Here is a 23,074-nt window from a genome sequence, read left to right as displayed (position 1 = left end):
GAAGGCACTAGAAACCTCACGACTATGTTAGTAAATGGAATCAAAAAACTTGACAGTGTTTCCCAGTTATGTGTGGTAAGGATGATTCCACGGAATTAAATTAGTTGTAGAGATTTTTGCTCATCACTGACTCACTGCAGATTTGTGCCAGAGAGAAAGGCCATTTACCTTGATTTTGACTCATACTCTGGAGGTTCAGAATTTAACGATGAAGGTAACAGTCATCCAAAGCTACTGGAAGTAATGTAATAATGCCTATAGTTTTATTCTCTGTATTGTATTTTAATGAAAGGTCTTAAAGAATAAAAATGCAAAAAGCAGAAAAAGTCTACCACTGAATAATCATCGTAGGTATTTAAGGAGAGAGGCGAAAGAGATTCTCTAAGAAGCAGTGATTGTATAACTAATTGTTTAATGTGTTGGGTCACATTCCTCTCAGTAAGACGAGAGCACATTAGAGCACGAAAATCCCTTATGATGTTCCAGCTGGTACCAACCAAGCTGAATTTCCTTGAATCATCCAGGGTTGCTTACCTCCTGCTAACCCACACTGTGGCATGTCAAGTTCTAGAGCATCTACACTGAGGAAGAATGATAATCCCAGGGGTAGAGGAATAACAAAAACATGGAAAGAAGGTCAGAAAATCCCCCTCCATCTGCTCTGGCTCCTACCCCAGTCATGAGAATTTGAAAAGGGGAAGAGGGCAGATGAGAATAAACAATGAGGGAAGGAATCTCCAAAGGTGAGCCCACCGAAAACCAGTTTCCAAATGAAGTTGTGTCCTAGCTGGTACAGAAGATGCTGTGGGCAGTAAGGGGACAAAACACAGTAATTTATTTTGCACACAGCTGCACTCAAAACTCACCACATTTAATATTTCTTAGAAGCATCACTGAGACAGGATTCACATACCGTACAATCTACCCACTTAGAGTGTACGATTCAGTGGCTTTTAGTGTGTTTGCAGAATTGTGTAAACAATTCTAACCATGACCATGATCAAGGTTAGAACATTTTCTTCACCACAGAAATAAACCCCCTACCCCTGAAGAGTCCCACAGTTCATTTTTATTCAAACAGAAGGAGAAGAATCCTGTATTTATAAACCTAGCTTTATAATATAGTCCTTTTTGTGTGACAAAAGTAATGTTATAATTGGGGATAAAGCAACTATGATTGTTATAGCTCTTACAAGGAAATGGTAACTCAAAAGGTTGGAAGATTTTTCCAGCTTGGTTTTTTATAAACATTTTGATTTTTTACAAATATTATAAACTTCAACATTTTGTGCTATTTCCTTGAGACAGAACTCCACTGTATAGTCTATCTATGTTTACGTACATTTGTGGTCATTTCCGGAATGTATAATGCCACCCACCTAATGAAAACGTTCCTTGAAAACACTTTGTGACCTTTTGTTTAAATATCGTATTGGATGGGTTCTTTACAATAATTAATTCCCAGAACCTATAAAAGAAAAGATTATCCAGTTATAATGCAAAACAATTAATTCTGTATGGCAAAACACTATGAAATTTTAAAGTCAGGAGACAAATTAAAAAACACTACTTTTGTAAAACATACCCCATAAGGGACTAAATTTTGCAACACACAAAGAGTATTTATCAAGCAGTAAAGAAAAGGACAAGCAACAGAAAAATGATGAAGGATGTGGACAGGCAGTTCACAAGAGAGAAAATCCAAATGACTTACAAATATATGGGAAGTAAGCTTTCAATTCACTAAGTAGTAACGAACTGTAAATGAACCCAACAGTGAAATCCCATTTTTACTTAACAGGTAAAGAAAGTGTTGTGAAAATATGAAGAAACACACTCTCATAAGAAAGAGAGTTGATAAGAGAGTGGAGAGTGCCAAATGGCACCAATCTGTAAAAAATTTAAAGGCACATCTGTCTTTGATCATTGATCTAGCACTGTGTCTCTAGAAAACTTTGTGCACAAGTGTACAAAAGTATATGTATAAAGTTTATTGCAGTTTATTTGTAACCACAAAAATCTAGAGAAAAAGGTAAATGCTATCAACAGAGGTCTGGCTAAAAAAAGTATGATATATACATTTATTGGGATATTGTGCTGTCACTAATAAGAATTAGGCCAACCTAAATGGGCCAATATGGTAACTTGTCCAATATGTATTGTTAAGTGGGGGAAAAACATCAGAGTATCAATATTATGTATATTTTCTATTGCAATACAAAAGAACACATACATACATATATGTACACAAATGCATATATATGTGCACACTTGTATATGCACTGATTTTTATGATAGACTCCCAAGAAACTGTTATCAGTGATTACCTCTGGGTGCTGAACTGAGAGAGGAAGAGGGAGAGAGACAGTTTTATTTCATGCCCTTCTTCACTGTTTGGATTCACTTATCAAAATTCACATTTTGTAAAGCTTCAGAACATCTTCACACTTAAAGAGCAACACTGTATAGTACAGAAAATTGGAAATGCAGAAAAATATAAAGAAAAAATTAAAGACCTAAATAGACATTTCTCCAAAGAAGACATATGGATGGCCAAGAAGCACATGAAAAGCTGCTCAACATCATTAATCATTAGAGAAATGCAGATCAAAACTACAATGAGGTATCACCTCACACCAGCTAGAATGGGCATCATCAGAAAATCTACAAACAATAAATGCTGGAGAGGGTGTGGAGAAAAGGGGACCCTCTTGCACTTTTGGTGGGAATGTAAATTGATACAGCCACTATGGAGAACAGTATGGAGGTTCCTTAACAAACTAAACATAGAATTACCGTATGACCCAGCAATCCCACTACTGGGCATATACCCAGAGACAACCATAATTCAAAAAGACACATGCACCCCAGTGTTCACTGCAGCACTATTTACAATAGCCAGGTCATGGAAGCAACCTAAATGCCCACTGACAGTCGAATGGATAAAGAAGATGTGGTACATATATACAATGGAATATTACTCAGCCATAAAAAGGAACAAAATTGGGTCATTTGTAGAGATGTGGATGGATCTAGAGACTGTCATACAGAGTGAAGTAACTCAGAAAGAGAAAAAAAATATCATATATTAACACATATATATGGAACCTAGAAAAATGGTACAGATGAACTGGTACAGGGCAGAAATTGAGACACAGATGTAGAGAACAAATGTATGGACACCAAGGGGGGAAAGTGGTGGTGGTGGGATGAATTGGGAGATTGGGATTGACATATATACACGACCTGCTGTATAAAAAAATAAATTAAAAAAAAAAGTGGTTGCCAAGGAAAGACACAGAAAATTCTAGCATGCAGAGCATGGCATAGCTTCTGACTCCTAGTATGGGATGATTTATTGCTTTCTTTTAACTTTTTTGCACTGTTGGGATTTTTATAATGGTTAAAGGTCATCTTTATACAAATAATAAGTCCATTACAAAACATTTTTGGTAGATTATTTTCAAAGAAAAATTATGAAATTATACATTAAATGTTGAAACTTTTATGTATAATCATGTTTTCTCCATTAAGTGGGGCCCGGTAGACCTCTCTAGAATCCTGTGGTTGTTGAGAGACCATTGTGTTAGATATCGTCTCTTTTAGCCTAAATGATGTTTTAAGTTTCTTTAAAAATAAAAATTGGGGGCTTCCCTGGTGGTGCAGTGGTTGAGAGTCTGCCTGCCAATTCAGGGGACACGGGTTCGAGCCCTGGTCTGGGAGGATCCCACATGCCGCGGAGCAGCTAGGCCCGTGAGCCACAACTACTGATCCTGCGCGTCTGGAGCTTATGCTCCACAACAAGAGAGGCCGCAACAGTGAGAGGCCCGTGCACCGCGATGAAGAGTGGCCCCCGCTCGCCGCAACTAGAGAAAGCCCTCACATAGAAACGAAGACCCAACATAGCCAAAAATAATAAAATTTAAAAACATTTAAAAAAAAATAAAAATAGGGACTTCCTTGATGGCATAGTGGTTAAGGATCCACCTGCCAGTGCAGGGGACACGGGTTCAAGCCCTGGTCCAGGAAGATCCCACACGCCGCGGAGCGACTAAGCCCATGCGTTACAATTACTGAAGCCCGTGCGCGTAGAGCCTGTGCTCCGCAACAAGAGAAGATACCACAACGAGAAGCCCACGCACTGCAACGAAGAGGAGCCCCTGCTCACCACAGCTAGAGAAAGCCCGCGCACAGCAATGAAGACCCAACGCAGCCAGTAAATGAACAAATAAATAAATATAAAAATTATTTGGTACATGATGTGCCAGGAAGGATGGGGAGAACAAGATTACTCATCTGTTTTCTAACTCAAACAGACTTCTAAAAATTATTTAAATACATTTCTGCTAATATTTTTGGGAAGGAAAACAAAATCCTCTCCATGTGAAATCAAATGTCTTTAAATATGGCTTGACACTTTCCTCTTTATTTTGGAAATGAAGAGCCAAATTCGCCATAAAAAATACAAGTTTACCTTAGCTCAACATTGCAATTTATTGGGTAAATATTTGAAAATGCTAAGTCTAGACATATCTGCTGAAGTGATTCAGTGACCTCCTCGGCCAGAGATAACTATCCTAGTAGATTGCAATAATGACTTATTCGTTTGATGGCTGAGGGCCAAATGCAGATAGAATTATCATCTGATTTCAGGCAGCTTTCCAGCAAGTCAACTCTAATGCCTCCTTTCTAACCAGGCCCTTTTACTTGAAAGACCACAATCCCTCCAAAATGCTATATACTGTCATATTAGATGGCTACCTTCATATGACTACAATATTTATCAGCCTTGAAATACTATAGCCCAGGGACTTAGGTAAGTACTGCACAGGGAATTCATTTCAAGCCACATCTGACCCCTTGTTTTAAAGGTGATCTTCAAATAGGTTTAAGGGGAATAAATCAAGTGTTCAACCCATATTCTGCCTCCCCCTAGTAAAAAAGAAAAGAGGCTTTAAATGTTTCTAACCTTTTTCTTCTTTTCTTCACTTTGGGATAGAAGATTAATCACATCTACCCAGAGATGTAATTTAATGTCTGTCATTTGGAATAGAAGGGAAAATAGATAAATGGCTCATGAAGAGGGTACTTGAAAATTAAACTATACAACCAAGGATTTTACTAGGCAGTTAATGTGAAGGATACTTCTCATTAAAAGGAAAGTCAAGTAACAAGGAAACATGAGAAACAGAATAATAAATATGACAGTTTTTGGCAAAACTGAGGAAAGGAAATCTTAAGTTTTCAGAACAGGATACAGAGAAGTACCCACAGAATTAACTCACTCTTAAAATATCTCCCTCACGTTGCATGAATGTGAAACAATTTAGAAAGAAGAAATTGTTCAGACGTGTCTAGTCCAGGAAAACTCTGTCGTTCATAACTTTACGTTCCCTATATATGTGTGGACATACTTCCCTTTGAAAATCCATTCCTATCCTATTCATATTGCTATAACTCTGCCCTTAACAAATAACCTAGCTTCCAGACATAAGGGATTAAGTTGTGCTCATTGAGATCAGGTCCTAGATAATGGTCTTCCTCAGGTTTTCACAGAGTTAGGAACAGGGAATTTTTGTTTAAAACTGATATTAATATCTGCTCTTCCCAGATTCCATTTCCTTATCATTCTTTCCCATAGACTTTCTCCCTCATGGAAAAATGACTCATGTGAAACAAGGTGAAAGGGAAGGGTTGAGAAGCGAATACAGCATCTTTTGTGGTCTGTGAGCAACCCAGATCACGCAGCCAGAAATCCAATGGGTCACAAAAATGATGGCAAATACCTGATTTGCCATCTGATTGTGCACTGTTTTTTTAAACTGTTTCATCCTGAACTGAAAGACCCATCTGAACTGCTTGAAAAGGCAGTGCCAGCAACAGCTAGGAAATTCACCAGGAATGCCCATTGCACATTGCTTGTGCCATTTTCAGGTGTTCCCCTCACTTCCTTGCCCACCCAAACAGATCACTTGTGGAGCTTGGACAACCTGTAATTTCCCCCAAGCTTTTAACATGCAGCCTTATTAGCTATATTTGACAAGTGTGTCACCTAAGTGATTGCCAGCTGTGGAAGAGCAGGATATATCTACTGAGGCGAGCTCTTCAGTTTGTCAAAAATAGAAGCAACTCAGAACATTTCTTCTTTCGATTTGTATTGCCATCCGGCTGAAAACACAGTTGCCTTCTCAGCAAACATTGCAAGACTGAAGAGGGAGTGGCCCTGGAGAAGCTTAGACTATATTAATGATCCTAGAAAGTGTAGCACCTAGAAATGTATCTCTTATTTCTATTAAACCTGTGCAGTTTTGTCTCTGGGCTTAAAAATTTTTTTTCTAAACATCTTTATTGGAGTATAATTGCTTTGCAATGGTGTGTTAGTTTCTGCTTTATAACAAAGTGAATCAGTTATACATATACATATGTTCCCATATCTCTTCCCTCTTGCGTCTCCCTCCCTCCCACCCTCCCTATCCCACCCCTCTAGGTGGTCACAAAGCACCGAGCTGATCTCCCTGTGCTATGCGGCTGCTTCCCACTAGCTATCTGTTTTACGTTTGGTAGTGTATATATGTCCATGCCACTCTCTCACTTTGTCCCTGCTTACCCTTCCCCCTCCCTGTATCCTCAAGTCCATTCTCTAGTAGGTCTGTGTCTTTATTCCCTTCTTGCCTCTAGGTTCTTCATGACCTTTTTTTTTCCCCTTAGATCCCATATATATGTGTTAGCATATGGTATTTGTTTTTCTCTTTCTGACTTACTTCACTCCGTATGACAGACTCTAGGTCCATCCACCTCACTACAAATAACTCAATTTCATTTCTTTTTATGGCTGAGTAATATTCCATTGTATATATGTGCCACATCCATTCATCTCTTGATGGACACTTAGGTTGCTTCCACGTCCTGGCTATTGTAAATAGAGCTGCAATGAACATTGTGGTACATGACTCTTTTTGAATTATGGTTTTCTCAGGGTATATGCCCAGTAGTGGGATTGCTGGATCATATGGTAGTTCTATTTTTAGTTTTTTTAAGGAACCTCCATACTGTTCTCCATAGTGGCTGTATCAATTAAATTTTTTTTTAATCCTATTTAATCTCTAAATGAAATAACTTGACTTTCTGTTTTCCCTGAAGCAGTATAACGGTCAGGAAAGCTATTGACAGACTGTAAAAGCTGTCCTGTTGTGGGCATTGTCTGTTTTCTGTACTGATTGTGAAAAGAAGGAAAGGATGTGTTTCATCCCTGTGTCCTGGGTTCTCTCACGCTGCTATCTTCAAAGAGTACCCTAGAAATCCACAGGCAGAACTGATTCCCAGAAAACTAATTTATATGCAGCACTTAATTTAATTTCTCCAGTGGATCTCCCTGGTGGCACTCTTAGAACATCCTTAGAAGCATTGCTTGTGTGGTACCAACGGGGGACTTTTACAGATATTTTGTTTTTTCAGGGTAGGTACTTCCATAATATCCCAAGAAGTCATTCATTCTAAAACCTGCAGATATTTAGAACGATGTCTAACGGCTTGTAGGAAAACGAATGGCTGCCGTACTTCTAAGTATCTCCTTGGAAGGAAATGAAAGCTCTCTTAAGAACCTAGTCAACTTTATTATCTAGCAGCTTTCCTTTATGTCCTGATTTTTTTCTGCTCTGCCACATGCACGCGTTTGTGTTACCTGTTTCTTCCCTGAAGCAGCTGAGTCTTGGCAACCCCTGTGATTGTCCCTATTCCTTGAAGGCAAAACCTCTAAATAAAATTCTTTCCCAGTGAGACTTTGCTTAGAAGTAGATTTGCATCATTATTCTTGAGTATCACTCAATCCCTTTATAACCATGTAACTTCAGCTTCTCATTTATCATGACAGTCATTCTGTCTGATGACTTTCTTCTGCACTAGAGTCTGAGTGTTTATTCCTGGTCTTATAGTTAAGGGTTTTTCCCCCTTAGTTTCCCTATTGGGTTTTGTTTTTTTTTTTTAATTCTCCTTGAGATGACAGGGCAGACTCAGAGGCTCAAACAAATTGGAGAATTATCTTCCCAAGCCTTGCCTTTACCTCAGGACATGAAAGCAGTGACCCCCAAATCTCATTTACCCCATGTTGATGCAGCTTTGTGTGTCTTTTCTCAGGGTGAGACTCAGCTGATTATTCCTCAAATGCAGGAACCTCTTGCTGGCGAAAAATCTCTGTTCCTAATCAGGCCTGAGGTCCACTCCACAGAACATTTAGATGAGGGTATATGACTTTCTGGAAACTTCTTTTGTACACAAGCCCCTCTCCCCACCAAGAACCTGGTTCTTCTGCTTTAACCGACAGATGATGAGCTGGCCGGGATGGGATATTTTCCAATACAGCAGTCCTCCTAAACCTCTTTAATTATCAGAACCACCCAAGGTACTTGTTAAAAATATAGATTCCCAGACCCTCATCCCAGACCTACTGCATCAAAGCATCTGGGGAAGGGGTTTGGGAAGTTGAATGTTCAACAATAACCCCCAAGTGATTCTTATCATAGGGAAAGCTAGAGACACTACTGTAAACTGTTGCCCTCTCAAGAAGATGTTAGACTATGTCTGTTATTTTTTTATGTTTTATTTTTTTGCGGTACGCGGGCCTCTCACTGCTGTGGCCTCTCCTGTTGCGGAGCACAGGCTCCGGACGCGCAGGCTCAGCGGCCATGGCTCACGGGCCCAGCCGCTCCGTGGCATGTGGGACCTTCCCAGACCGGGGCACGAACCCGTGTCCCCTGCATCGGCAGGCGGACTCTCAACCACTGCGCCAACAGGGAAGCCGTATGTCTGTTATTTAATGCCTTCCTACAGTTACTAATTCCTACTTATTACCATCTATGGCCCTGTTTCTTAAATTATTCCTTGAGTGTCAGAATCAGCTGAGGTGCTTGTCCAAGACGCAGATGCCTGGCCTTTGAGGTCAGAATCTCTGGGGACTGGAACGAGGGACCTGTTGTTTTTCACATGCTCCCCTAGATCAGAGCCACTGATCTAAGGGCGTCCATCCATAGTTCTAGAGCAGTTCTTTTCAAGCTTTACTGTGAATACAAATTACTAGGAACGTTGGTAAAGTGCACATTCTGATTCAGTAGGTCTGGGGTGGGACCGGAGAGCCTGCAAGCTCTCAGGCGATGTTGAGGCTGCTCGCCCGTGGACCACATTAGCACAAGATGCTAGAGAACTTCTCTAAGCAAAATGCCCCGAACTGTTGGACAGCATAGAGCCTGTGACTCTGTTTTGATGGGAGAAGAGTGGACCCCATCTAAGCTATGACTAGTCCTAATTTCATTAAGGGGGCACAGGATAATTTAGAACAGAGCCTTACCCATTGTGAATGACACACCTGGCATTCTCAGCATTCATCACGTGGGCTGCCCTGTAACTCCACACCTTTACCTTTCCCAGTGAGACCCTTCCAGGCCTCCCGACTCCTGAACCACTTGGGCCTGGGCTGGACCCACTGGACCAAGAATGTACACTTATCTTTGTTTCTGCAGGAGCGGGAGAAAGTCAGGCATAAAAGTAGCCTTACTCAAGGAGAAAGCTATCAAATTTTTTTCAGTTCATGCTTCTATGATTTTTTTTTTTTTTTTGGTTTCTTTTGTTTCTTTTTCCTTTCTCTAGGAGAAATTTGTACCCATTTTATTCCTTTTGGTTCTTGGGTAATTTATCTATTTCTTATCTATCTTTCAGAACGTTTCCATCTTGTAGCTGATGAAAACCAGGTGGTCATGAGTTGTTCATAAATGTGAACTCTTGTTCTCTTCCAAAGTCTGCTTTAGGCTAAGTCTCAGGATGACAGTTGGTTGTTTTTGAAAATTTGAGTTGGGACCAAATCTCAATAGGATGGATGTTTGTTGTTTTTTCAAGACTGATTTATCTTGCTAATCTGTCTCCTCAGGCTGTTAGCTTTGTTCCAAATGCCACGTTGCACAATTACTGCAAATGCTGAGCCTCTGGATTTTCTTCAGTTATTTTCTTATCTATATACCAGAGAATGGCAAAAAGTTTCTGGTCTGTGGACTCACACAGTCAGGGTCACCTGGGGATTTTTCTTAACGCTTCAGGTTCTACCTCCAGTGATTCTAATTCTGTCGGTCAAAAGAAGAACAAAGATTCTGCATTTTTAAAGAGTGGGAAAGTCTGTCCTTTACCCTGAAGGAAGACCATGGGCCTTGGTAAACTCTTGGTCTCTCCTGCCTTTGGCACCTGAAACCACTACATTGTGTAGACCAGTCAGTAGGTCTCAGAAGTATACCTGACGAAGGTCGTGTTAGCTGGGACTGTCCTGCCCAGCCCTCCCCACCACCCCCCAGCCCACCCTCAAGCTTTGTGGACTGGACCTCCACATCATATCTCAAGTCATTCTCGTCCATCCATTTCTATTACCTGCATCCTGGTCTAAGCCACCACCCTTTCTCTCCTAGATTCGCCCCAGAGTGATGTTTTAGACTCACAGATCAGAACACAACAATGCCTTTGCTTAAAGCCCTTCTATAACTTCCCATCTTGCTTAGAGTAAAATCCAAACCCCTCATTTGGTCTCCCCAACCCTGACTTGATCTGGCCCCCGCCTCCCTCTTTCCTGTAATCTACCCGTGGCTGGTTCCTTCCCATGTTCGGAGCTCACCTTTGATGTCCTCTACACCCAGAGACCTTCTCTGACCTCCACCATCGAGAAACCACTCACCCAGGCGCTGTCACAGCCTCCTTTCACCCCTTGGCAAAGCACTTAGAAAATCAGCTCCTGTTCTTGTTTTTGTTTTTAAGGCCCATTTCAACTTCTACTGTATAAACTCCATCAGAGTAGGTACCCTGTCTTCTGATTTACTGCTGCATCGGCACTTAAACAGCAGGGACTTGGTAAATATTTGCAAAATGGATGAATTTAAGCTGAGCTGGGAAGTATGAGCTGAAGTGAGCCAGCACAAGGGCGGAATTGTTCCTTGTGCAGGGAAATTAATGTCCTAAAGCCCAGAGGCAGGAAGATACTTCGTGTTTGTCAGAAACTAAAATAATGTGTTCAGAGGAAGGAAGAGAGAGGAGCTGAGGTGGGCAGGGGCCTTAAAGGCTGCACTAAGCCTGTTCACAAAGAGCAGCAAGGAGTCATAGAAGGGTTTTAAGCGGGGGAGTAACAACAGAATCCTGACAAAAGTCTTCAAGAAAGGCTTGTCCTAAAGTTGCGTCACACACACTCTGACAGGTTGAAAGGCCACAAGATGTCAACTTGTAAATGTTACCTTACTTGGAAAAACTTCTTTGCAGGTATAATTAATTGAAGGATCTTGAGATGAGATTACCTTATATCATCCAGTTGAGCCTGAAATGCCATCGCAAATATCCACCTAAGAAGGAGGCAAAAGAAGATAACACAGACACGCCTAGGGGAAGTCCATGTGAAGATGGAGGCAGAGATCTCCATGATGGGGCCACAAGCCAAGGAATGCCTGGAACCACTAGAAGGTGGAAGAGGCAAGAAAGAGATTCTCTAGAGCCTTCGAAGGGACTGTGGCCCTGCAACACCTTGATTTCAGATTTCTGGCCTCTAGAACTATGTGCGAATATATTTTGGCCATTGTGAGTCAACACATTTCTGGTAATTTGTTGTGGCAGCCACAGGAAACCAATACATGCACTTTAGAAAAAAGACTTTCAGATGATGTGCACTGTCGTGCCTCAGTGAGCATAGGTCAAGTGTGAGGTGGGAGATGTTCGTGTGCTGTTTCCTCCTGTGGATGTTGTCGTGACTCTAATGGAGAAAGGTAAGCCTGTTTCATACAACCTGCTGCTCACGTCAAGTTAGTTACTTCGTTTTACGGCCATCTTAAGAGGGAGAGCCGTGCATGCTGTGGAAATAAAGAGCAACCAGTGAGAACCAGGGAAGGCTAGTTACTGTGAGCTTGTTAAACCAAAGGAGTCAGCCACCATCATTTGCATTTTGGCAGAGACCCAAAGGCAGGCAGAGGCGTGGGAATGCTTTATAGTGGAAAAGGGGAAGGCTTCAGGTGTGCCCTGATTGCTGGCCTGGGGAAGCCGGAAGAGGGATAACTCCATTGTTTTGAGGCAGTGCTATCTGGCTTAAGGAATAGGGTTGCAAATTTCCAGTCTCAATAGGTAAGAACTGAAATCTCCTGCCTGGGTATTTGCACTCAACTAAAATGGCTTGGGTAGCACTATTTTGGGATTGGTTCCAAACATGTCATTGCAGAGGTTAAGTGGTACTTGGAAGGGAGAGGACTAGACTGAGGGTACAGTGGATTAGGGGCAATGCTCCTGGCCCTTCTGCAACCCTCAGATTTGCTCAGCACAACATGCAAGTCCTCTTTCTCTACATTGTGCTCCCGTGACCTCCTCCATTTTCCAAACTCTCAACTAGGAAACCACCAGCGTTTCAAGACCCCATGTCACCATGTTCTCAGAGATGGCAAAAACAATGGATGCTGATCCGATTTTAACAGACAATTGGAAGGCTTTCAACACTGCCAATCACATCATCTACACTGCAGTGGATGCACAGGTGCCCGAAACTATCAATTCATGTTGGCCAAATCTACAGAAATAATGTGCAGAATGCATTGTTTGGGGCCCCAGGCAGGTGGTTGGTGATGGCTTCATTAACACCCTCAAGGAAGAATTTAAGAATTTATTGAAGACCATTGGAAAGATCGCTAATGGAGAGATCCAAAAGTGGTTCTTAACCAAGGGCTATTCCCCCCAGGGGACATTTGGCAACATGTGCAGACATTTTTTGGTCTTTACAACTAGGGAGGTGCTGCTGGCATCCAGTGGGTAGAGACCAGGGATTCAACTAGCGACTGGCACTGAACAGTGCAGTTGTTGTGGGAAAAAGGAAAGAATGATATAGATCAGTGTCAAGAAATGAGGATCTGGTGGAGCAGGCACAAAGCAGCTTTTCCTGTCTAATGTTTGGAAGCCTCCCTCTTTTCCCCAAGGACTCAAACTTGGAGACTGTTTTAGCCCTTAGAGGAAGACACTTAGGGGTGACAGACATAAAATAGCAGGAACCTGGGTTACCAGGCAATCTCCTAGAGCAGAGCAGCTCCCATGTAACACTCAGCTCTTACTTAGGGAAAATTAACTTTTATTTGACTATCAGGAGAAAAGAAAGTATTTGGGGAAGAGAATCACTTGTGCTATTAAAACAGTAGATCTGAGTGGTGACTCTTGAGATGTCAGGACGGAACATCCCAGCACCAGAAAAGCTTCTGCAGAGGTTATGGAAAGGGTCAACGCTCAGCCAGCAAGTGCCTCCAGAGCTGGTTCGTGTTAGTTTCACAGCCAGCAGCCCTGCCACGTGGGAACACGTGTGTGCCATCTGGAGTCCTGAGCTGGGGGTTCTGAAAGTGGTGGGCCAGTCTAGGTGCTGGGTTTAGACACGCGTGGCTATATTTTTAGAAGGTACTTTAAAAATCTCAGTTTCTGGGACTTTGTTCTCCAGCTAAGCCACTCCAGCTGATGTCTGCTTCCAGCTCAATCTGCTACAGGCTTTATTTTTTAAAAACTATGGTTTCGAGTGTTTCGATCTCCACTGCTTTTATTCTGGACCTGCTGCATTTGGAGCTTAGGAAAATAACACTGGTTCCAAACCCCATTGCCAGTAGGGAAGGGAGTTTCACTGTAGTGTCAGGATTGGCTCCGAATCTAGGTGGTGCAGAAACAAGAGGATGGACCTCAGCCCTTATCAGAGCATTGCACCTGGGAGATGCCGATCAACCCTTCCAGCATTTGAATTTTCCTGTAATACTGCCCTGAAGTTCAAGAATCATCACGTTTCTATAGGAAGTAAACTTTGGACTAGGTCATACCAGGATTGGTCTTTCAGCTCACCCATGCTGACAAACTGGAGGCTAAGCAGGATGGTCAGAGCTTCAAAAACCTTGAGGCAGAAGGTGGTGAATCCCCCAGGCACTGGAGGTGATCAGGAAGAAGCTGGCCAGCCCCTTACCGAGACGGTAGGAGAGGATATTCATGAATTGAGCAGAGAGTTGATTGGGTAACCATCGACAACCTTCATATTCTTGGAGGGTTCCTTCCAACCCAGAGCATATGAACATGTGAGAGCTACTCGTTGGACAGTTAGAGAGCCAGAATTGCAGATGCTCTCTTTTGGTGACCAAGCTTGCACCATATTTATAAGAAGTCTCTAGAACTAAATGCGCTCCCTAACTGTCTTTTGCACATAGCCACAGAGAGGAATATTCTTCCATTTGGAGGCTTCTTACCTTTGCCAAGTTAAGAGGAAGCTTGTCTTTGTAATCAGGATGGAGAAGAAAGCACAAAGCATCTACTGCTGATGACGGATGCTTCTAGATGAACTTGCCCATCTCCTGAATAGCTCAGAACAACTGAATTTAGAGTTGTGATCACTGAGAGGTCTCTGCCTGACAGTGATTTTATTCTGCTGGTTTTAAAAAGAGATTACAGCCAATGCAGGGGACACGGGTTCGATCCCTGGTCCAGGAAGATCCCACATGCCGCAGAGCAACTAAGCCCGTGCACCACAACTACTGAGCCTGCGCTCTAGAGCCCATGTGCCACAACTACTGAGCCCACATGCCACAACTACTGAAGCCTGCGCACCTAGAGCCCATGCTCCGCAACAAGAAGCCACCACAGTGAGAAGCCCACGCACCGCAGTGAAGAGTAGCCCCCGCTCGTCGCAAGTAGAGAAAGCCCGTGTGCAGCAATGAAGACCCAATGCAGCCAAAAATAAATGAATAAAATAAATTTCTGTATAAAAAAAGATACTACAGGAGTAAAAAATTCCTTGTTTAAAGGATATCCTCTAGCCAGCGTGCAAAATGTCACTAAAGCTGCCTAGGCATTTAGGGGACATCACCTTTGTCTTTCAAGATTCTCCAAAAGATACTAGTGGGCTCCTTTGAATGCATGAGCATCTCTGCTGTGTGAGCTCAGGTGAACTGCTGGTGCCGCCAGTAGAGTTCTATAATCATTTCTATTCTTTAGCACCTTTCGTTATACATCAGCCCACCTACCACCTGTTTCTGAGTCGGGAGAATCTGCATACGTGGAGGTTCTCATGCCACTGGGAACGTGGCCAAAGAGTGTATTCCTTCTCCAGTTTCCTGCCTCTACATCCGCATCTGGGTTGTCTCTAAATCTGGCCATCACAGAAGGCCTGTTTCTTGAGTTGGGGTCCAGAGTGAAGGTGGGAAATGTCATAACTTCTGTCTTACCAAATTCTGAGAACGTCTGTAAAGCTAACATTAGTACAGACCATATGGAGAATGGTACTTTCCCCCTCATAGAACTATGATTACAGGGACTTTCTGAAGCAGAGATTTAATCAGAGCTTGCTTGCTTACTTGCTTGCTATGGGGGGGGAGGGTTCAGTCATCAGAGACCCAGTTAATGTGCTTCATCTGATTTTCTGTACTTGGGTAGGCTGCGATCTTCAGTAGCCAGAGAAATTACTCTCCTGAAGCTTCCTTCAATCTCATCCTCCTTAAGAAGTGTCCGTGTTGTCCAGTATCCCCACAGCCAAAGGAAGTGCAGCCCGCTTAATGCGAGAGTGCCCAAAATACCAGAATGAAGGGATTGCCCTCAAAGGCGAATGACCCCAGAAGAGGGGGGAGGGTGCAGGGTGCTGTCTGCTTCCTTGCCAGACTCTCTGAAATGTCCTTCATGAGAACAAATAAGGTTTTCTACTTTACTGGCCGTGTACGTCATGTTACGCACAATGTTTCTAAATTGTGGTTTTAAGCTGACAAAGATTTTGGCATTCTCTCCAAAGGAATGAAGCATTTGTCCTTCACGGCATCTTTTACCACCATAAAATACCATTGCCATTTAAAATACTTAAAATCTAAACTTTAATGGGAAAGATGGTTGAAGTCTTTTTTTTTTTTTTTTTTTTTTTTTATAATTTATGGCTTGGCAGTACAATTTTCTTCGATTGGTTTTATTTTGGCCTTGGGAAAAAAAGCAGTTACTATCATTGTTTTGTTTCTGTTTTCCTGTATTCAGCCCTAGCCTTTCAGAATTATCCTAATCCCCTGTTATGACTCATGAAGCTTCGCTCTTCTACTGAAGGCAAGTGGTATGAGGTTTGTAATACTTGTAGTTATCTTTCAGACTCCATGGTCCCCCAAGCGATCGCTTCACTATGATCCCACTTCTGAAAGAGAGTTCATTGTTTCTTTTTGGGGGGGATGCAATAAGCACGTTGATTGAATTGCAGCTTTAGTATTTAAATTTTAATTTAATGTTGACACGAGAAGTGGTTGTTTGCCGTCCTTCCCATTGTCCGCCATCACCCACTTGTCTGTCTTCGACCATGGGCACTGATAACAATTTTCCAGCCTTGATTCACAATGAAGCAGCCTGCCTAGGCCACCACATAAGATCCTGGGGTGGTGAGGAAGCCACTAAACCGAGAGACTTCAATTCTGATGCAAGTCACTTAGCCTCTCGGAGACTCAGTTTCCTTATCTGTAAAATGGGAGGTTGGATTACTCTAATGAATACTAAGAGTTCACACAAGTAGTAACAAGGTCAATAACAATGTGGGCCCATACTTGCTGAGCAGCTATTCCGTCCTTTTCCATATGCCAGGCCTAGGTGGTACCCAGGGGAGTAGGGGGTGGGGAAACAGAGGAGTAAATGAATACTTTTGATAGATTAATAGTATGGTGAGAACTAAGCTCCAGAGAAGCCGGAGAAGCTGTAGAAGCATGGCATGAGTCCACAAGGTTTTTTTCAATACTCTGAAAATCAAATAAAACGCCTACATTTGCTCTGGTAAGACTTAGGCACCTGACGAAAATACCGACTTTCTTTCTGGGAGCTGGAAAAATGTCAGCTTGGTGTGGAGAGATTGGTTCTATTCTGCTGATCCCGAGCCCCGGCTGGTAGGTGGGGCCCATAACTAGCAGCTCTGGCTCCTGTAGCAAACCCTAAAGTCAACGTTTTAACTCATGTTGCAGCTCAGAGATGGGTGTTATTACGTGTGCGCCATCTGGTAGCTTTCTCTTTTACCCATTCATCCCTGCTAACAAGATACCGAGCTTTTAAAATTATTATCTTAAATTTATGTGACCTCTAAACACTCAGGACCTAGGACCAAAAGTCTTGGTCATCTTGCCCTCGTTATATAGTCCTGGTTTTCGTTTAAACTGAGAAATGTATTGTTACTTCATGCAATTTGTTTCATAAGCCAACATTTTTCAAACATGAGGTCCGCAAAATAAAAATTAGCAGAAAAGAGCCCTCGCTGGTTAAAAGATTCCACGCTGGACTACCAGGTGGGCAGTGTTTCTAGTTCCCAAACCGTGTGTGTTCCCTGTCGTGCTTGCAGAGCTCAGCACCTGGCATGGAGCAGACACGTGGTAAAAGTGTAACTGGGGGGCTTCCCAGGTGGTGCAGTGGTTGAGAGTCCGCCTGCTGATGCAGGGGACACAGGTTGGTGCCCCGGTTCGGGAATATCCCACATGCCGCGGAGCGGCTGGGCCCGTGAGTCACGGCCACTGAGCCTGCGCATCCGGAGCCTGTGCTCCGCAGCAGGAGAGGCCACAACAGTGAGAGGCCCACGTACCGCAAAAAAAAAAAAAAAAAAAAATGTAACTGGAAGCACGCCAGTGGGCAGGCAGCATTACAGCGTCTGATTTGGTTGCTAATGTACTTCTGAAAGGCCAGACCAACGTCCAAAGGCTGAGACAAACTCCAGGATGTGTTGTCCGTTGTGTGGACAGAGCCTTGAGCCAAGTGGATGTCCTCTTCACATGGTCCAAAGATCTGTTTTGGGAGTTAAAACCTCCGTAGACACCCTCTCAGGCACTGTTCACGTGGTGGTTCTGATCGTGTCTTCTGATATCATTATGTTATGCTTCTTGCTTACTTCCACCTTTTAATCTGTGCTGATACGTGCATACGTGTAGTTTGTTTTTGTTCTTTTTTTTTTTTAAAGAAATTGGTATCTCCTGCAGGTCCACCTGGGCAGGACCCAAGCAGCCAATGGCGGTGGTGGCTGGGGCTGTGTGGTCCCGGAACCAAATCCCCATGGATACAGAGGGACAACCGTATTTACTGTGTTGTCTAAGATGCCCACTGTGCCCTTTCTGGTTGTTTTTTTTTTTTTTTTTCTTTTTTGGTTCTGTCGTCATAGACACATACTGGGCCGGCAGGGAGCACGTGTGACCGAGGATGGCTGTGTATTTCTACTTCCAGGTTTATTGTACATTTCGAATGGTATGTGCGTGACCCTGTAATGATGTGTGGCCTTTCTTCTTTCCCCAGAATGTCGAGTGGTGAAGTCCACTTCTTACACCAAAATAGCTTCATCATCCCGCAGGAGCACCACCAAGAGCCCAGGACCTTCCCGGCGCAGCAAATCCCCGGCATCAACCAGCTCAGGTAAAGCTGCAAAGGAACCTGCAGGGACTGCCTTGTTTCTGACGCACAATGAACAGAGGGTGTGTGAAGCCCAGAGCGTGAGATTTCAAGAGAGTGTAGATTCCGGTTTATAATTTTAGAACATGTTGAAGTGGTGGAACAGATTTGCCAGAGTCTAGCATGTTGGCTGTAAGAAAAAGCATCAGGTTCGGGAAAACTTAGTAAAGATTCAGAAAACCCAGACTTGCCCACAGATAGAAGTACTCTTCTGACTTGCATCATTTCTGCTGCAAAAATTATATTTTAGGATAAAGGCCCCCAGCGCCAGAAATCTCTGTTAAAGCATTTGTTCTTCTTGGGACTGGCTGGTGAGGAATTTACAGTTTATATTTGCTGAGCCTTTGTTTAACACATTTTTTACTCTGGCCCCATCATGGCTCTGGGGCTAAAAGCCGTGAGGAGAGACTGGTGCTGGGGTAGCTGCAGTGACTCTGGGCCTGTGACCTGTCTGTCCTTGTGCTCTAGTGCTGGTGTTGGAGCAGGATGTGTACTTATAGGATGACCGCCTCAGACCTACCTTTTCCTTTTTTGGTCTTAAATCTGACATCAATTGGGACTTCCCTGGCTGTCCAGTGGTTAAGACTTTGCCTTCCAGTGTAAGGGGTGCGGGTTCAATCCCTGGTCTGGGAGCTAAGATCCCACATGCCTCGCAGCCAAAAAACCAAAACATAAAACAGAAGCAATAGTGTAACAAATTCAATAAAGACTTTAAAAATGGTCCACGTCAAAAAAAAAAAAAAAAGCTTAAAAAAAAACTGACATGAATCGGTTTGTTTGTTTGGGTCTTAGGTATAAGGTCTACTTCACTATGGAAGGGAATTATTTATTAAATGCTATAAACTGTTGAATGTGAATTATTAAATGGTACATACATCAAAGTGATTGTCACCTGATTTTATGAAGGTAGGGAAGCTCTTAGAAATAGGGACCAAGACCTATAGGGTCTATATTGAAGCCTTCTTGTACTCAGCAGTGTGGTCCCAGAGGGATGTGAAAAGAGCTCTAGGCTGCGGGCTACAGGGCCTACCTCTGGCACCACTGCCCAGTGTGAGTTATAACCTCCCTATTTAAAATTGGAGGTGCTATATACTGTTTTTCCTCGTAAAAGCTAAAATTGAAACCTCCAAAGTCAGTCTTGGAAGAAGGGACTCTTAGTTGGCTGGAGAGCTAGACCACCGGGCCCATGTTAGTTCTCTAAGAGTTGCCTTCCCCTGGGGGCATTGCTAATTATTGCTGTTCCCTAGACAGGTCTGCAAAGACCTTCTCCTCGCTGTGTGTTGGCACCGATGAGCTGCCACTGTCCCTTTCTGGCTGTCTAATCATGGCAGCCAAGACTGAATGGAGGCCTACAGGAGGAAAAGATGGTAATACAGAGCAAAAAAAGGGAGAGAGAATTTTTGCAGCTCAGAAATAAATAACCTTGTAAATAGTGAAGAGCCTATTTTATTTCAAAAAGGAAGCTAAAATTTCAGTTAAAAAAGAATCATAAATCTGATCTTAAAAAGATAATAATGAATCTAGGAAATTGTTTCACTTTGGAATTAATTGGTCACATAGTTACTATTCACCATCTCTTAAGATTATATAAGTCTTATAAATGTATTTAATTATAATCTTATAAATAAAGATGAATATATCAGTTACCAAAAGTAATTTTGGAAACTCAAAAGAGGAGACAGGCAACTGTATTAAATGTATTTGTATTTGTCACCGCCAACGTTTGGAACCATTTCCTTTAGAAGTTTAAAATGCATAGGATACATTACTTCAAAATTGATAGATTGATTCAAACAATCATTTCTATTTTCTGTTGTTTCCCTGAATCTCTTTTCCGCTATACTTAGAACCTGGTTGGTTTGACCAGCAATCACTTGTAATGTGCGATAGGTATGCCATGCCCGGAAGTTATCGTTTCCATACAGAAAGCAGAATCCAGATCCATTCTAAAATCAATATGTTCTTGAAAAATTAACACTTCAGTCAAGGTATCTTTAACTTTTAGGCCAAAATTAATTAAAAAGCCCTGCTCACGTTTTCTTTAATATAAGCCTTTTACACATATCAAGTTTTCAACTTCTTGCATTTTGATTTAGAAGATATCATACAATCATTTCCTGGTTATATAAGAGCTTATAATATGTGATGACTGTCTCTTGATTCTGACTTGCTATCAAATCTTCCCACCTTCCTCTGGATGATTCTAATTTAGAGGGGGGTTTATAGAGCAGCAATACCCGGTCACAAATGAGTGGATTACGCCAGGGACTCCAAGATCTCTCCCTTTCCCTGGGACCTAAACGCAGGGTTTAGGAAGTCCAGTGGTGTTTATGTATCTTTTCGGGCCAAGTGCAGATGCTGGATGTCAGGGGATCGCCTGCCAGATTCCTGTCTCTACTCAGGTTTGTCTCTTGAAACCGTGGAAAGGAGCAGTGAATTATCTCTATATGGACTGTATCCGAATTTTCTGAAAATAGCCTGTTTCATTGTTTTCCATAAATCGTAGGACTGGAAAGTGAACAATTTTCCTTTAATACTCCTTAAACACTGATGTTGTCCCAAGCCCCATTCCGCCATGAACCTGACTTAACATTAAGTAATCTTTGTTTTTCCCCCTTACACAAGTACCTAAAGTTTGAAAGGATTTCTCCTTCAGTTTTAAAATTTCTACTCCCAATATTCATCTTCCTGCATGATATGGAGATGGGAGCATCGTACAGAGTTAAGATTTGTAGGTTCCCGTGTTGTTTGTGGTCATATTGTTGGCTTACATTTAAATGAAACGTCAGGGTTTGCATAGAACTTTTATCTCTTTGATCTATTTTGATCCTCCCAACAATCTCCCAACAACAAGCAAGACAAGACATTATTCTTTGTTATATAATCATATACTCTATTTTTTAAATGGGGAAGCAGGCGTAGAGCTGGGGGAACTGCTTGGCCCAGAGTCACAGAATTCATAGTGGCAACTCAGAGCTGGCACGTGGGGCTTCCAGTGCTCTGGATACAGCAGGCTGGCCATTCTTGTTACCTGCTTCACGTCTGCTTATTAAAATTTTGATCTTAAGGAAATAACTGATGCAGCCCCTAGTTTAAGATTGAAATTTACAACACCATAACCCTTTGCAACAGAAGCCTGAGCGTTAGTCCCAGACACCAGCATTCTGGGGGGTGAAGTGATTCACCCTGACTTCAGGATGTATGTCAGCGGTAGACAGAAACTTTCCTTTGTAAGTCAGTCTTAGAATAAGAATGAGAACGCTTGGTAAATCTTGTCTTTGCTCCTTAGTCATTTCTCTTCTTGGGACTAGAAGAAGTTAGAGGTGTTTTATTAATGTAAGGTATTCATTTAGACATTCAGAAATATCCAGTTCAGGCCTGCTAGTGTCAGGCACTTGCTAGGCGCTAATAATGCAGTGATGAAAGAAACAGCCCTTCCACTCAAGAAGCACACAGTTCAAGCCCCCTAAATAATTTATAGATAACATAATTCACATAGCTGTTGAATTATTATTAGTCTCTGTAGCAGTAAGGGTCCAAAGAAGGCAAATTGGAGCTAGAAGAAAAGAAACCAGAAGTCTTAATAACAAAAGAATAAGGAGCCCCCAGACAATTGTGTGCGGAGCCATTGAATGAGGTATCACTAAGAAATGGGGAAAATGGGTTTTAGCTTCTTAAAGGAACAAGAATACATATGAGCATCATAAAGAGAGTTTAATATGGGTTGAATCTTTATTCATGTGTCTGTCTTTGGAACACAGACATCTCATAAAATGTGTAATTTAAAAGTGAATTTCTTTTCAACAAATTCCTGTGTCTGCATAGGGAAGTTATAACAAAGTGTGTCCCCAAATAAGAGTATTCTGTGCACTCATTCAGTTTCAGTAAGAATGGATAAGGTTTCATTTTACTTTATATTGTTTTCTTAATATTAAAAGTATAAGAAAACCACATTTACCTATCTTGAATTTTCATTACTGTAGTCCTCCTTAAAAACTTAGAGATTTCAAAATTTTGACCTCTTCTTGGATTCCTTAGAAAAACATGGGTTTGTTTTAGTTTTGTTCCCATTTAGATGGACGGCCAGTTTTGTTTTTTTTTTTTGTAGAGTGACTCCTTCTGTTTAGAATCTCTATCTATACAAACTATGACAAACATAACCGAGTGCCCCATGGTGCCTTACGTTCATCAATCCAAGTGTGAGCTGATGCACTTTCTTGCCCTCCAGAAGCTTATAGTCTAAGGTAGAAACACTCATAGCAACAACCATTCATTGATTCAATATGCATTAAGAACCCACCATGGACTAGTGATGTGAGAGTTGCAAGAGTGAACATTTGAAAGAGGGAAATCTGGATGCCTTAGTTAATGACCTTCTACCATGATAGAAGCATCATTCCATATTTCCCAGGCTTAAAACTTACTTGTATGTGACTCTTGAAATCCTGAAGTCTTTTTATTTATGCTAGTCAAAATTTACTTTTTTACAGTTATATAAAAATATTTTATGCAACATATGCAGATAAGAATCAAAGCTGGGGAAGCAAAGAGAATTTTAATCAGCTTACTGGTCCAATTTGTCAGTTGTTAAAATTTATATCAAACACCTTCAAAGGCAGATTGCTAGCTA

General features: G+C 42.0%; 1 protein-coding gene across 8 annotated transcripts in view; it reads left to right on the top strand.

Moving 5' to 3' along the window:
• The window catches only part of DCLK1 (doublecortin like kinase 1), a 335,075-nt gene that overhangs the window by 222,461 nt on the left and 89,540 nt on the right, over positions 1-23,074 (top strand). For 6 of the 8 annotated variants that reach the window (XM_065895852.1, XM_065895851.1, XM_065895853.1 and 3 more), the window contains exon 4: positions 18,292-18,408. In XM_065895852.1, the coding sequence (XP_065751924.1) occupies positions 18,292-18,408 (117 nt within the window). The remainder of the gene's footprint in view (positions 1-18,291; positions 18,409-23,074) is intronic. The other 2 variants (XM_065895858.1, XM_065895857.1) reach the window with 1 other exon arrangement.

This window comes from Phocoena phocoena, chromosome 18, assembly GCF_963924675.1.
Source record: "Phocoena phocoena chromosome 18, mPhoPho1.1, whole genome shotgun sequence".
NCBI classification, from domain to species: Eukaryota; Metazoa; Chordata; class Mammalia; order Artiodactyla; family Phocoenidae; genus Phocoena; species Phocoena phocoena.
Note: the sequence above shows the minus strand (reverse complement) of the source record. Positions and strands in the feature narration are given on the sequence as shown.